General features: G+C 37.7%; 1 protein-coding gene across 11 annotated transcripts in view; it reads right to left on the bottom strand.

The window, feature by feature from the left end:
* Positions 1-15,625, bottom strand: part of TTLL7 (tubulin tyrosine ligase like 7) — an 81,423-nt gene that overhangs the window by 41,721 nt on the left and 24,077 nt on the right. For 10 of the 11 annotated variants that reach the window (XM_069789087.1, XM_069789083.1, XM_069789079.1 and 7 more), the window contains 4 exons: positions 10,829-10,987; positions 7,910-8,126; positions 5,216-5,380; positions 4,249-4,407 (listed from right to left, as the gene is read on the bottom strand). In XM_069789087.1, coding sequence (XP_069645188.1) covers positions 4,249-4,407; positions 5,216-5,380; positions 7,910-8,126; positions 10,829-10,987 — 700 coding nt within the window. The remainder of the gene's footprint in view (positions 1-4,248; positions 4,408-5,215; positions 5,381-7,909; positions 8,127-10,828; positions 10,988-15,625) is intronic. The other variant, XM_069789088.1, reaches the window with a different exon arrangement.

The raw sequence follows: 15,625 nt of genomic DNA on the forward strand, positions 1-15,625 counted from the left end.
AACCCAAACCCCCTGATCTCTTTCCATGGGGCTGCTCTCCAGCTTCTCATCCCCCTATTTGTATGTATAACCAGAATTACCCGGTGCCAAGTGGAGAATCCAACACTTGCTCTTGTTAAATTTCATACAGTTGGTGATTGCTCACAAAGCCCTCCCTTTCCATGCAAAGCAAACCCAGTGCCCCCAGCTTTTCTTCATATAGCATGTGCTCCAGCCCTCTGAGTACCTTAGCACCTCTGCTGAACTCATTCCAGTTTGTCAATGTTTCTCTCTTAGTCTGAGGGATAAAACCGGACAGAATATTCCAGATGCGGCCTCACAGGTACCAAACAGATCACTGCCATCAATCTGGGGGTCTGGTTAGCCAACATCACTCTAAGTGCATGTTGACTCATGCTCAACACTTGGAGAGAGACAAGGTGTGACTAAAGCTGGTTTATTTTGCTAAAGGTTGGTCATTTTCCACAAGTCACATTGCTGATTGAGATACAGAACTTGATCTCAAACAAAAAAGATTACATTTATGCAGCAGCTTTATGAAAATGCGATGAGATACGTTTGAAATGTATTTCCACATGGCTCTAGTCTAAGTAGTACAAGAAATGCAAATACCATTATCCTATATATTCAGCTGTTTGAATCTGCATATAATTCTACTCAGGTAATGGGCTAAATACTGACTGGAACAGTGTCTCGTTCTGTCAAATGTGATCATGGGTAACAATCTTGAGAAGTCTTGGGCAAAAACATTATGTTAAGAAAATTGCTTTTCCCTTAAAATATCCCTTGCAAGAAAGTACTGTCCCTTATTTTTCACATGGCTATCCCTTGTTTCCAGACAAGAAATATGGTTGCTGACTAATCTGTAAGACAGTAGTGTAGTAATCTTGGTAATGTACCAGTGATACTGTCACAATAGGTATTCATAATAACTGGTTAACAAAGCATTGTGTATGCATCTGTCAGCTTAGAGATGGTGTTTAGAGTTTAATGACCCAAGAACTGGGACATACACACAACTAGGTTGTGTTAATGTAACATTAGTAATTTTATCAGGAATGCACATCTTGAAGATTGTTGACAAGTACAGGATTGTATGAGGGGTCCCAAAAGTACAAACAAATTATGATAGTGAAGGCCTTGAAAATCCAGATACTCTGAGATATACACCTATCACAGTGGCCAAGTAGCATTCACTATAGGAATGCAACCTTGTGAATTAGATAATACTGAGCCTAGGGATAATGAAGAGAACACAGAGCAGAATCCAGGAAATGTAAAACATATGACTTATGGTAAAACTTGGAGACAATGCAAAATCTCTGGCCAGTGAATGAACAGCCAGTAAATGGACAGTGGCAGCAAATGAATAAAAATAATCCTAAGTGAAGCTAAGAGCAAAGACGAAGAAATCTTCACCATCAACAGTGTGTTCTTCCTGGTGAAGAACACAAGACACTGACAACTTGCTATGACCACCTACCCATCTTTTTTTTGGAGTAGACCTCTCCTGCCACTTGTTGGCCTTTGGATCTCCAGGGGCACAGGCTGGGTAAGTGTAACACAAGAGAAAGGAGCAGATACCAAAAAGCTTGTGTATGTGAGCTTTAACTACTTTATTAATAGGAATTAGCAATAATTGGATACTTTGTCCTAAGATGTCCAGTCATTTTAACTGGGCTGATAAAGTTTTGAATAGTTTTTGCTAGTTCAGTTACACTAAATAATAAATTTATGGATCTGTACATAAGGTGAGTTTCTTTCACCCGCATAAATCACAAGGGAAGTTAGGTATCCTGCACTTGAGGTAGTTATTAAAATGTGACCTTTTTCTCCAGTATCACCACTTTGTGATCCCAACTGGATATAATGAGGTTGAACAAGTCTGGAGTCCATCCAAGAACTTCAACTGTATGATTTTCCTATTTACATAAAATAACCTAGCTTGGAAATTTTGGTCAAAGAGAGTAAAACTGGATTTTCTGGGAACCGAAGGGAAATCCAGGTAGTTGTTGCTACTTGGAAAGGATTGAGGCTGCTGGGACTGCACAGATGCTTGCCAGAAGCATTTGGTGCCACAAGATGGCAATCATGCATTTCCCACAGCCCCCACTTTGGTAGAAGGTTCCGGAAGTTCAGTAGCATCAAGGAGCAGGAGAGCTACGTCACATCAAGGCAACATAAACAAGTCATCTCAGGAAAGCAGAGTCAATATAATATTGCACAATTTATTTCTTATAACAGTTTATTAAGCTATCTTTATAACAGAATAGCTACATGAGGTATGGAAACATGAAACTAGACTTACCATCCTAATTCTATTTTGGCAATTTTCCCATAACACTGGGAACATCCAGGGCCTTGTGACTGATACTTGTTACCACTGTTAGAAAGAATGATTCACTCCCCTAATGGGGTTTTGGCAAGAGGGGTATGGTGGAAAGAGGTAAGAGTAGAAAGCTGGGGAAGAAGCCAAAACTGGTTTAGGAAAAAAAAAAAAAAAAAAGAGATACATATATACACATACACACTGTATATATATTATGTATAGTGTGCATATATATATACAGTGTGTATTTGACCTTTACTACAATACATACAGTATATGTACAGTGTGCATACATATACATACTGTGTGTTTGTTCTGAGAGTGCTGCAAAAAAACATGAACAAGCACAGTAAAAATTAGTGGATGAGTATAGAAACTCAATTACTAAATGTCAAAGTTTGAAATTTCTGTTAGTTTAGTTCAAAGTCTGGCAAAATAAGTTGAAGGATACCTCTATCACCAAAAGCAGAAAAGGAAATAATTAGACTTCTATATTTAAAAAAATAATTACCAGGTACACAACTCCAAGACGTGAAGTATTCTCCAGCAACCCAAAATACCAGAGCAGCATTTACTACTTTATGAGATCCCTCCCTCATAAACAAGGAGTTTGGGATAGTATGATTCTCCTCTGATACCCATTATCATAAATGGCGAATCAAATCCCCTAAAATCTCCATACTGCATGTAAACATCCAAGGAGATAGAGGGGTGTCCTTTAAAATGGATTCACTACACAAGTTGACTCACCATCTGTCATAGAAGAGGTCTGTTACCATTTGCTACAAGGCTGGATGAAATGCATACACAGACCAACTTCAGTCTGTACTTAAACAACTACATACACTTACATGCAAGCTACAGGCAACCTATAGATGATAATCTGGAAGTGTAGAGCTAAATGAAAGAGATAGTAGGCTTTCCTTGACAAAAACAGACTAAGTTCATGTGCTAGCCAAAAGGAGCACATGACATCAAAGCCACCAAATATGCTTATGTGTGCATGGCAACAGTGAAGGAATTTTATTTTTCTGATTAAAATTGTACTGAACTCCTGAGAGAAATAAGTATGACAAAACAACTGTTGACAGCATTAACGGCCTGAGAACAAGGTTATAATTCAGTAAATTAATTGTGTACATTTTGCTCATCAGTAGCCAAATCATAGTCATGATTTATTGTCAATAGACAGAGTTTTTTAATACATTTTGCTTTTTTCCTCCAGCTGTACAGCCTCCCAACCAGTTAACGTAATGATATAAGACAATCTGAAAAAAGACAAGTGAACTTCATCTATATGTTATTAATAGCATAATCAAAGAGACAGAATAGACAAACCTCAAGTATTCCTGGTTGAAAATGTGTGCGAGTACCACTTAAGCTTAACTGTACCACTAACATATCGGAGGATATGCCAATTGTTTGACATCATTTCATGTATACTGAGTAAGTTTCCTCTGTTTATGTGGGTGGTTTTAAAAGCCACAGGAGAAGAAAAGAACACATATCCCCGAAAAAAGAAAATTAAGACCATACATTCACAAAAGTTGCCAGAGCTATATTACAGAGTCATACTCATTAAAGAGATCTAAGTAGCACCCAATTGCTATAAACAAGGTCCTTTAGCTAGAATTACAACTGGATTAACATCACATTTCTCATTAAAACTTCCAAAAACATCTGAAATGCAACATTCCTCCATGAAAACAAGTACCTTTACCTGAGTCTCCAAATATCACTGCAAGGCAGCATTTCCATATGGATGCTGCAGAAAAAGCACCATCTATGTACTCAACAACAGTATCCCCTGCATTGCACAGATTTTCTTTGGAAGTTTTCTTACATAGATACGGATTCAGCTGAGGCTTAGTTAACTTTACTCTTAAAAATTTACTTTACATTTGTTTAAAGAGGTTTACCTCTAGGAGCCATGGTTTTAGTTTTCTGTCCAGCAGAATATCAAATCCCAGGACTTCAAAGCAGACACTGTCACTTCCTGGTGCTTGCCCTGGCCTGCACATGCGATAAGCATGAAGAACATGTGGCTCTGCAACTATAAGAGTCTTCACTACTAACTCCTGTAAGGATTTTTTTCAGAAAAGTTCATCAGGAGAGAAGACACCAGTATATATTGAACTTATGTGTTTCTAATCTTTCAAATTTCATTAAAGTATCTACTAAAAAAAAAAGATCTCAAATACCAAATAAGTGGTCTATAATAAATAAACTATTCCTATGGAGTAACAGATATAATTTTGTTTATATAGCTTTAGAGTATATTGTTATACTTTCCATAGTACACATGTGCTTTTAGATATGTAATAAATATTAAAAGCATATTGGGAACAAAGTATAGTATAGCCAATCTTCACCCATTTCATTTTGCAATATAATTTTCAATAAATATTCTCAGAATCATACGTACAGATGGTGCCTAAGATCTAACAATCTTAGGTCTGTTCCTCACCTAAAGACACCTGTAACATAACCACTGACTTCAATGGCACAGGTTTGAGTCCACAGATATATGCAACGTTGCCTACAATTTTGTAAATATTCACACATAAAATTCACTTTATACTCTAGAAAAGTCTCCAAGAATTTAAATGGGATGGTTCCTTTGTATTGTATTACTTATGTGAATAACTGTTTGAAAGGGCTTTTGTCCCTCAGAAAAAGTTTAACATTAAATTTATAATCAGACTCTGAATTTAGTCTTTTAAAAAACATAATCATAATTTACAGTATGTCCTTTGTGGCATGCATTGCTGAGAATTTGGATTAATAAAGTTTCAAAAATCATTCTGGATTCCAGTGAAGCATATGGCAGAAGCAATTAATTTTCTAATATACAAAATAAAGAAAAGCATATTAGTTTTATCTTACTGAAATATCACTCCAGAATTTGGAGACATCAAGATTATTTGTTTCTAGAAACTCAGTAAACCATTTTATGGAGCGTTTGCTTCCTTTGTCTTCTGTTTCATCCCGTTCAAAGTGTTCATTATGTTTATTGACAGAGTAGTTAGTCAGATGCATATACAATTGACTCTAAAAAGAAGGAGAAAAGACATTTAAAAAAACCTTAAATACAATATTAGAATGGTCAATTCAAAATAATTAAAAGAAAAAATATGTTAAATCAGTAATAACATAGTCAAACAGTTCATATTTGCAAATACACTATGTGCAGATTTAGTGTTTCTGATTATTGGAGACTTCACCTACTGAATGTTCTAGCCTTCTTATAACAAAACCTGTGCTCGTATTTAAGCCAGTTGGAGTCAACTGATCCACTGCTCAGCATCTGGTTCAGCAATACAATATATCTGCCATTTTTACAGGTCTGTATGTAATCAACTACCTACAAAAGTGAAGAACAATTATCATCACTTACAGAATGATTACATTGCACAAGTAGCAAACAATAAAGATGGTATTTTGAAGTGCTACTTTAAAAGTGCTAAAAAACACTCTGGCATCTGTTTCATAGACAATCCCACATTTCAGTTTTCACTGTGGTTTATTTCTGAGAAATGTTCTCATGATAGTGATACTTTAAAATATCTTTTACATATAAACTCATCTGCCATGTTGATATCTGCCAAAACTGCTCATTTTTGACTGGCTGGTAGCCATACATCAGATGGAGGTAAATTTCAAGATACACATTACATAAATGAATGCTATAATTCCTTTATGGAGCAAAACTTCACCAGCAATGGATTCATGTTATCAGTTGCATTAAAAAATAAAAAAAAAAAAATTACCTTTCCAAGGCCAATTTATAAGTCATGATTTATATGTTTACATTATCTCCCAGTATAGATATTAATTCAGCTTTCCACTTACACTACCATGATGACTGTCCTCATCACAGTGACAGTTCTCTGTCATGTTTGATTCCTTACTTGAGTGTAGTTGATATTCTAAGCTGACCATAAGCCTTCTGCTCCAATTCCTTTTTGATAAGACAGCCAATAGATAACACAAGCCTTCTGCTGTCATTTATCTCACTGCACTTACTTATGTATAAAAAAAACCTTAATGAAATTAACAAAACCAATCAATTTAATTGCGGGCTAATTAACAATATATTGTATTAGCACTACAAATAATGAATTTCTCCCATGGCTTCCAATTACTGTGTTGAGAATCATTGTGAAACATATTGGGTTTGAGTCATTATAACTGTCATCTTTCCATGAAATTATTTCAGACAAAAGCAATTATTTTTCAGACTAAAAAAAAAATGAAAGTGTTTTGTTAAACATCTGAACTAATCTTTAGTCTGAAGTTATCTGGAACAATGTCACTGTGGAACAATGTCATCCAAAGAACAATGTAATTAGTGATAAGCCAGGTTATTTCATACAATAGACAAACTACAACCTGAACAGTTGTGAGAACACAGAAACAACTGCCTGTTCTGTTTAAATGCTCAGAGCATGTTTCAGTGCTGCTAATGGTGAGATTAGTAACAATAAAAAAAAATTAAAAGCTAACTATTCCAAATACAATTTTGGAACTCTTCAAAATACACCATTTGTACTGGGCTCCAAATTATACCTGCATTCTTCAAAGGTGCACTAAAAGAGTTGCAATTTTAAGTGACAAGTAGCGAAAAAGGGTCTCCATGTGTTGTCTATTGCAGAATTACACTGAAGCAGCTCCAAAAGTATACAGTGGGGAAAAGGAAAGATAGAATAGCAACAGAGTAGAGCGAGGTATAAGAAACGCAACTCTACTGATGCCTCCCAATACTTCAAATCTACTTCTTTCTTAACAGACATCTGCATTTTGGTCTGTGCCAGAAGACAGAGGTTGCATCTCTCAACAGAGGAAGATGCTATACAGTGAACAGGAGAATTAATGTGTCCAAAACTTTAGCATGTCCCTTACCATTTCTTGGTTCTCTGCTATAGGCAGCCCTGCTGTATCATCCTAAAGTTGTCAAGTACATACTCCTTCCCTGCTGAAGTGGTCACTGACAAACAGCACCAGCAGCAGATTCCCTTATGTTCAGGGACTACAGTAACCACTCTCATGCACTGGTCTTTTGTATCACTGTTTCTCTTGTTTTCTGCATAGGTTCCCAACAAAATGGCTGAAACATTGCAGGATCCTCAGCAGAAGCTCTGAACTTCAGGGTTGTTAAATAACGATCTAGCAGGAGGTAAACCTTACCCCTTGCCCACCCCAAACTGAGTCTCAGATAAATATAAAAGCAATGTAACTGTTCTTGAATTGATTTTCTTTGCTTCATTTTTTCTGGGTTGAATGTCAATAATTGACATATTTTTCTTCTATTACAAAATATTTAAACTCTTTAGCATACATACAGGCAAAGTCGTATAAAATTTTTATACACAAGCAATAATATGGCTATACTTGTGATTTTGATAGAAAAGCATGAGTTAAATATTTTTCATTTTATTTTTTTCTCTTCAATGACAATGCAAAAGTTCAGCCAGATGAATACCAAATGAAATCTCATGTCACAACTTATTTTATTTTACCTCCTCCAAACACTACACAAGTGGAAATCTACATGCAAAATTGGAAGGAACTCCAACTTACCAAATTTGAGTCACTTGGGGGATGATACTTCTCTGTGCCCATTCTCACCAGTCCATCATGATATAAAAATACTTTTAATGGATCACAGGATGTTACAAGAATATACACACGTAAATCAAACTTGTAGCCTTCCATAAGAAATGGTTTGTCAAGATATTCCTGAACAATCAAGTGATCCTGAGCTTGTAACTTTTCTCCATTTCTTATTAAAGAGATCCTGGTAAAAACAAAAGTTATTTTAAAAAACATGGAATTTTGACATTACTCTTCGAAATAGATTTTCATGGTAACCCAGCCAGGTAGTCAGGCTAAAGTCTACCTGGAGAAAGAGACTTCCATATCTGATTTGTAGGGTAGAGAAAAAGTTCCATTTGCTTACATGACTTTCGGTTTCCTGTCCTTTATGGTGCTTCACTGGATGAAAAAAGGCAATGAGCCATTTCAAAATAACATTCTGCTTCTTTTGATTCAACAATTTGTAATAATGGGTTCTTTCTACACTTAGAAATAGTTTGGCAGAGCAACTAATCTCCAGCTTCTGTGATTATTCCCCATGCAGCTCTAAAAATAGGCTTCTAGTCTTTGCCACAACTTCTGCCCGAGGTACAGGTTGCAAAGAACTTTCAGTGCTAACCTGACTTAGTGATGATGGTAGCAAAGCAGGACACTGATCAGTACCACTAAGGATGGCAAAGATTAAGCTCAGTATTTCTGTATTCCAGTCTCCCCACATCAGAATGAAAAAACAGTTTATATACAGACTATAAACTGGCAGTCCCTAACTACACAGAATTTCAAATAATTGTAATGGCTAATATTTTTCAGTGTATAATTATTAACCCCAAATTTCCATAGCTTTGTTGCCTTAATCTTATCCTCTATTAATGATACATTTCAGTGTTCTGGTGCCGAATACTCCTAATATATTTAAGTACCTTCCAGGCATTTCTCTGAATTATACCGCCACCTTTCCCTTCAGCTTATCTTGCCCTTATCAAGAGGACTGAAAAATAAGGAAATGGAAAAGTTTGGGGGCTTTACATTTACAGTAATTCTGATATATTTTCAATAAATAAGAGCTTTACCATTCTGTATAATCCAGACTGATATTAAAAGCAATAACAGCTAAAATTGAAATATCTAAAACCAAGAACAGAGTTAAGAATGGAATTGCAGTATTTATCTCACTGTTTTTTACTGTGAAGCCCTGTCACATGCAAAACTGTTTCAACTCAACTGGAGGTTGCAGTCTCTTCAGGGGTGTCCCTCCTCCAGCATGGGTGTCACCTCCTTCTAAGAGTGCACCTCCAGCCACATCCCCAACAGCATCTCCTCTGTTTCTCCTACACCTCATGGCTGCCGCTCTTAAATATGTTTGTACTTCTCTGGCTGGCTGCAGTTTTAGCATGCAATGGGGTGGTTGGGCTGGTCTCAGAGCTGTGGAAGGTCCCGACCTTCTCCCACACGACACCCCTGCAGCCCCCAGCCGCTGAAACCCTGTCATTTATGCCCAATCATAGAATCACAGAAACATTTAGGTTGGAAAAGACCTTCAAGATCATCAAGTCCAACCATCAGCCATGCCCGCTAGACCATGTCCTGAAGCGCCTTGTCTACGTGCTTTTTGAATACCTCCAGGAATGGTGACTAAACCATTTCCCCGGGCAGCCTGTTCCAATAACTGACAACCCTTTCAGTAAAGAAATTTTTCATAATATCCAACCTAAACTTCCCCTGCCGCAACTTGAGGCCATTTCCTCTCGTCTTATCTCCAGCCACCTGACAGAAGAGACCAGCACCCACCTCACCACAACCCCCTTTCAGGTAGTTGTAGAGAGCAATAAGGTCTCCCCTCAGCCTCCTTTTCTCCAGACTAAACAACCCCAGTTCCCTCAGCCGCTCCTCATAGGACTTGTGCTCCAGGCCCCTCACCAACTTGGTTGCCCTTCTCTGGACACGCTCCAGCACCTCAGTGTCTTTCCTGTAGTGAGGGGCCCAAAACTGAACACAGGACTCGAGGTGCGGCCTCACCAGTGCCAAATACAGGGGAACAATCAACCCCCTGCTCCTGCTGGCCACACTATTTCTAATACAGGCCAGGATGCCGTTGGCCTTCTTGGCCACCTGGGCACACTGCTGGCTCATATCCAGCCGGCTGTCAACCAGCACACCCAGGTCTTTCTCTGCCGGGCAGCTTTCCAGCCGCTCTTTCCCGAGCCTGTAGTGTTGTATGGGGTTGTTGTGACCGACGTGCAGGACCCGGCACTTGGCCTTGTTGAACTTCATACGGTTGGCCTCGGCCTATCAATCCAACCTGTCCAGATCCCTCTGTAGAGCCTTCCTACCCTCGAGCAGATCAACCCTCCCTCCCAACTTGGTGTCATCTGCGAACTTGCTGAGGATGCACTTGATCCCCTCGTCCAGATCATTGATAAAGATATTACACAGAACTGGCCCCAATACTGAGCCCTGGGGAACACCACTTGTGACCCGCCGCCAACTGGATTTAACTCCATTCACCACAACCCTCTGGGCTTGTCCAGCCAGCCAGTTTTTCACCCCGTGAAGAGTACACTTGTCTAAGCCAATACAATCTCACCCTGTAATTCTAAGCACAACAGATTAATAAATATTTTTTAAATTCACAATAAAAATAATCCTGATCTTAAGAATTGAGCTTCATCAGAAAATGCATTCTCTAATTGTGTCACATTCAGAACAACATTAAAATACCACTTCAATTTAGCTTTGTATTTTAGCTGTTTCTGCTTGTTAAGCCTTCATCCAATACATGAACTTTCATACATCATGCAACTTGAAATACAATCTTCTTACTAATACACAGCTTCTGTTAATGTTGTAAATAGCATTGGATTTCACCTTTAATGAGTAAGAAGACTGAAGTTAACACCAACTTACCCATGTCCCATTGCACCGTTAGCTGGTTTGACTATGAAAGTTTTCTGTCTACGCTTCTTCTTCAGTTCTTTTACGTAGTTCTGAAACTGTGTGTATTCTGCAGGGAAGATCCATGTTCGAGGAATAAAACTATACTCCTGAGGTTGACTCTTGATCATTCTGCAAAAAAGTGTTAAAAAAAAAAAAAGTGAGTTGAAATCTTTTAACTACTTTGAAGTTTCAAACCTCAGGATTAAAAAGCATTTACAATAATTTGAGAAGGAAACTTTTTTAGCAAAATGCTGTAATATGAAAGCAAACTTCTGCAGTTGTTTAAGAATAGTTAGAGCTCTATAACATATTTATATGCATACTTTATGAACAACAAAATCAGACTATCTTGTGCATTTTTGCTTAGTATTGAATCATATTTGCTTATTACATTACTGGCATCCATCTCATTTCCTGGTATCCTTCTCACTCCTGTTACAGTTTTAGTTCAGTTACTCAGACTATTTAATGCTGTTCATATTCTTAGAAATAGTAAACTTACAATAGACCATGTGATTATAGATCTTTCCCTACTGTCCTTGTTTCAGCTGGGACAGAGTTAATTTTCTTTCCAGTAGCTGGTATAGTGTTATGTTTTGGATTCAATATGAGAAGAATCTTGATAACACACTGATGTTTTCAGTTGTTGCTAAGTCGTGCTTACACTAAGTCAAGGATTTTTCAGCTTCTCATGCCCAGCCAGCGAGAAGGCCGGAGGGGCACAAGAAGTTGGGAGGGGACACAGCCAGGACAGCTGACCCAAACTGGCCAAATGGGTATTCCATACCATGTGACATCATGCCCAGTATATAAACTGGGGGGAGTTGGCCTGGGGGTGAATCACTGCTCAGGAACTAACTGGGCATCAGTCAGCGAGTGGTAAGCAATTGCATTGTGCATCACTTGTTTTGTATATTCCAATCCTTTAATTATTATTGTCATTTTATTATTGTTATTATCTTTATTAGTTTTTTCCTTTCTGTTCTATTAAACTGTTCCTATCTCAACCCACGAGTTTTACCTTTTTCCTTCTGATTCTCTTCCCCATCCCACTGCATGGGGGGGAGTGAGTGAGCAGCTGTGTGGTGCTTAGTTGGTGGCTGGGGTTAAAGCATGACACCTACCTAATAGACTCCTGTATTCCTCTTTTTTTTTTTTTCTTCTTCTTGGGAGGGGTTGGAATATTTGGCAAGTATTTTAATTTTCACATTGGTATGTGTTTGAGGATGTATGAGGATCAACACACACAAAGAAAGAGGACCTAGTATATTTGGAGTTTCTTCATGGGCGCAAAAAATATTAATAACAAGGACTGGATTGGAAATTAAAATGGAAGGAATTTAAGAAGAGGTTTTTGTTTCTTTTTAGTCTTTTGAAGGAATTTCAAAAGTATGGAATTGTAGTAAACATACTTTGATGCAGCCCAAGCAACTGCTCATGCACCTCCAATATAGGGCAAAACACCCAAGCTTGGATTTGTGTTTGGTATCAGCATACTGCAATTAAGATTGCCCGAGAACCTTATTTAGTCAAAAGAAAGCAAAGAAATGCAAAGCAAGACAAGGGGGGGGGGGGGGGGGAGAAGAACTAAACCAAAAATAAGGTTAAGACATCATAGGCAACAATCTCTGAAACTGAATCTGGTTCAAAAGATACAGCAAGGTCCTGATCTCCCTGCTTTAATAGCCATGGCAGCTGAGGCAGTATGCATATTTTATAGTTCTGTTGTCTGTGCAGAAAAGACAAATAGAAGAGGAAAAAAGGTAGAGAATTCATTTCTATCACCCAAAGCTCTGCACCTGGCAGATAGGAAGCACATACACACACCAGACTGGCAGTATGGGCAAGATACACATGGGTTAGCTTTAAATAAAGTAGCTTTAATACTGGTTAACAGCCAAGTTATAGGAGCAATGTGGACTTGGTGGTACTATGCAGACTGGTATACCATAGCTCCCAGCAGAATAAATTTAGTCTTTGCTGAGTAAATACTGGTGCAGCTAGCTTGTTTCAGGTACTCGGAATACCCGAAACTTCATACATAACCTCATATGAAATTAGTTTGGGTAACTCAAAACTACTCTATAACATAGGGTTGGCACATCTAAAATACAAATATCCACAGGCCAACAGAAACTGACTGGATGTTTAAAAAGAAATTAACTGACATAAGAAGTTCCCCAACTTTGATTTTTTTTAGAAATGGCACTAGGATGAATTTTAATACTTTTTAATTAATTACAGATTTAGGCATACTTCTCCTTTTGTAATAAAAACTAATAGTGTCAGGACAACTTAAACGTAGAAGAGACTTACAACATCATTTAAATTTTTCATTTCTACTATGAGCCTACATAATACTCCTGATGCAGCATAAGACACTTTTCCTTTAAGTGGCTCAAATAGTAATGGAAAAAACAGAGCCACCAACCACATTTGTAAGGCTAGGACTGTAGCCAAGCCTTACTGGTATAATAGATACACTGTCACCAAATTGTTTAGCCAACTACCCAACAAACACTCTGCAGAAACCACAATAGCTATAGTAGTCTTGAAGGACTGCATGAGGTTCAGTACTTCTGCAGCTTCATTGTAAGTATTATTTTTACAAATCTGCTTCGATGAAAGCCGCCAAATATTCAGAAAAAGTTTTTTAAAACATAAATAGATATTATAATTCATGATTCATGCATATTTTTAAACTACTCTGTCTGCTATATATTTACAAATGTTATTACGTTGCTAACTGAATGACTTATCTAGGCAGAAATTATTCTATTTTTAGGCAAAAAGCAATTTCTGTGTTAGTTTCCATCCCTCTCCAAATTATTGACCACATGCATCCTGAAGTGTTACACAATAAGAGACTTGCCATTTAACTTAGTCACAGGTCTCAATACACGTACTCCCTACTCAATGAATATTGCTTCATGATATTCTAGATATATTAATATTATTTTGTGACTGCAAGTACACCAGTTCTATATGCCTTTTTCCATCTTATGCATAACTGGGTAGAATACAAACAATAATATGAAGCAGAGTACTTAATCATTGTTTACAAGTTCTGGTGCTCACTAAAACTTTCAACAAAAGAATTCAGCTCTGTTTTTTCCCTGCTTGGCCCTATTCAGAAATGGCTTAGGAACATCATCAAGTAGCTTGCAGAATCAAGATCTATTCTATTACAATAGCCCTATTTTCCAGCACATCTGCTATCCACTAGTGTGAGTAACCACTTTTTCACTGTTCTGCTCTATCCTTTAGCCTTTGCAGGCCTTACCAGGAAGTCTGAGAATTAAACAGCAAATTAGTGTTCTTCTGAGTGCTATTTTAGCTCATGGATCAGGTCAGACTGTGCTTTTGTTTCTCAGAGTGCTTTCTGCGCAAAAAAATCAAGGTGTTGAACAAAACGTAGGTTACTAAAGACATGACTTGTCAGTCTAATAATGCAGATTCTACTGCCTAGGTTTCAAGATCCTCTGACTTTTCATGGATAGATAGGTATGGATGAGAACAGTCCATGATCAGTTCACAAACCTTTTAAATGTAAACAACAAAGGTGCTGCAAAAAAGACTATCTCATACATGGGTCTGTCCCCCTTCCCATTCACCCTGTACACCTTCTCCCCCACTTACTGTATTCATTCTGTAACAACACTTATCCTTCACATGAGGAGATCTCATCTAAGAGACCATTTACAGACATTAAGAACTAGCTGGCCCTACAATGGCACCTCTATTTTTTTTTTTTTTTTGCTTTTCTGTGTTCTGATTATTCCCTTTGAAAACAATGCTCATGGCTCCTTTTGTTCTCAATTACATTCCTGCTTCTATCTGTTTCATTAATCTGTGTCCCTACACTTTCTGTGCTGGGTTGTCTTCTTTCATATTACACATGTTACATGTTACATCACTCCCTTCCACCCTTCTGCATGTGAAAACCACATTGTCCTGTGATCCAGAGTGCCTGGATAGTGGCTGTAAGAGGAATTCCTAAAGTGCAATTCCTCCTGAATAGCATTTGCCTCTCAAATCCAGGATATTTGTTCTTTCGCTCCATTCTCAACAGCTTGCATAAAATGGAAGAGTGAGAACAGTATAACAACAAAGGTAGAAGTAAAAGAAAAAGAATAGTCTACTCTCCACCAGTTCTCAGCAGTTGTTCCATGAACTCTCAATGATACAAAACCCACAGCTATTCTGTACAAGCCAGTAACAGGAATAGAAAAGACTGCATGCAGCAGAAAAGCAAGAGAACAGAATTAGTGTTTCTGCACAATCCTGTTCAAATAAATTTTAAGACAAAACAGCAGCTGTATGGAACAAAATCCTCCACTCTACAGACAAGAGCCTGCCCAACCATGTATCCCTACTGACTTGTGATTTCACGTACATATGTCCGTTTCACAAGCAGTCTCAAGGCATTTCATTCTTATTTTTATAAATTATGAATACTAAGTACTGAATTGTGAGGCTAGCACTGCGAAAAACAGAATGACTAAAAGCCTTCTATATCTACTGATATTAAGTGAGGTCACAACATAGATATGTTTGACCCAGAGTTATCGTATCAGAGAAATTCCCATCTTATCTATAATATGTACAATCTCCACACTGAGTACCTTTAAACTGTGTTTCAAACTCAGAATTCAGTAGGTTGAGAGAGGTATAATCAGACTGTATTTGAAAACAATGTGTGCATGATAAAAAGACCCTTTTGTCCATTTTGCACATTTTTTTTTAATGACAGAACTGGAGCAATAC

The sequence above is a fragment of the Haliaeetus albicilla genome, chromosome 8 (genome assembly GCF_947461875.1).
Source record: "Haliaeetus albicilla chromosome 8, bHalAlb1.1, whole genome shotgun sequence".
Classification (NCBI taxonomy): Eukaryota; Metazoa; Chordata; class Aves; order Accipitriformes; family Accipitridae; genus Haliaeetus; species Haliaeetus albicilla.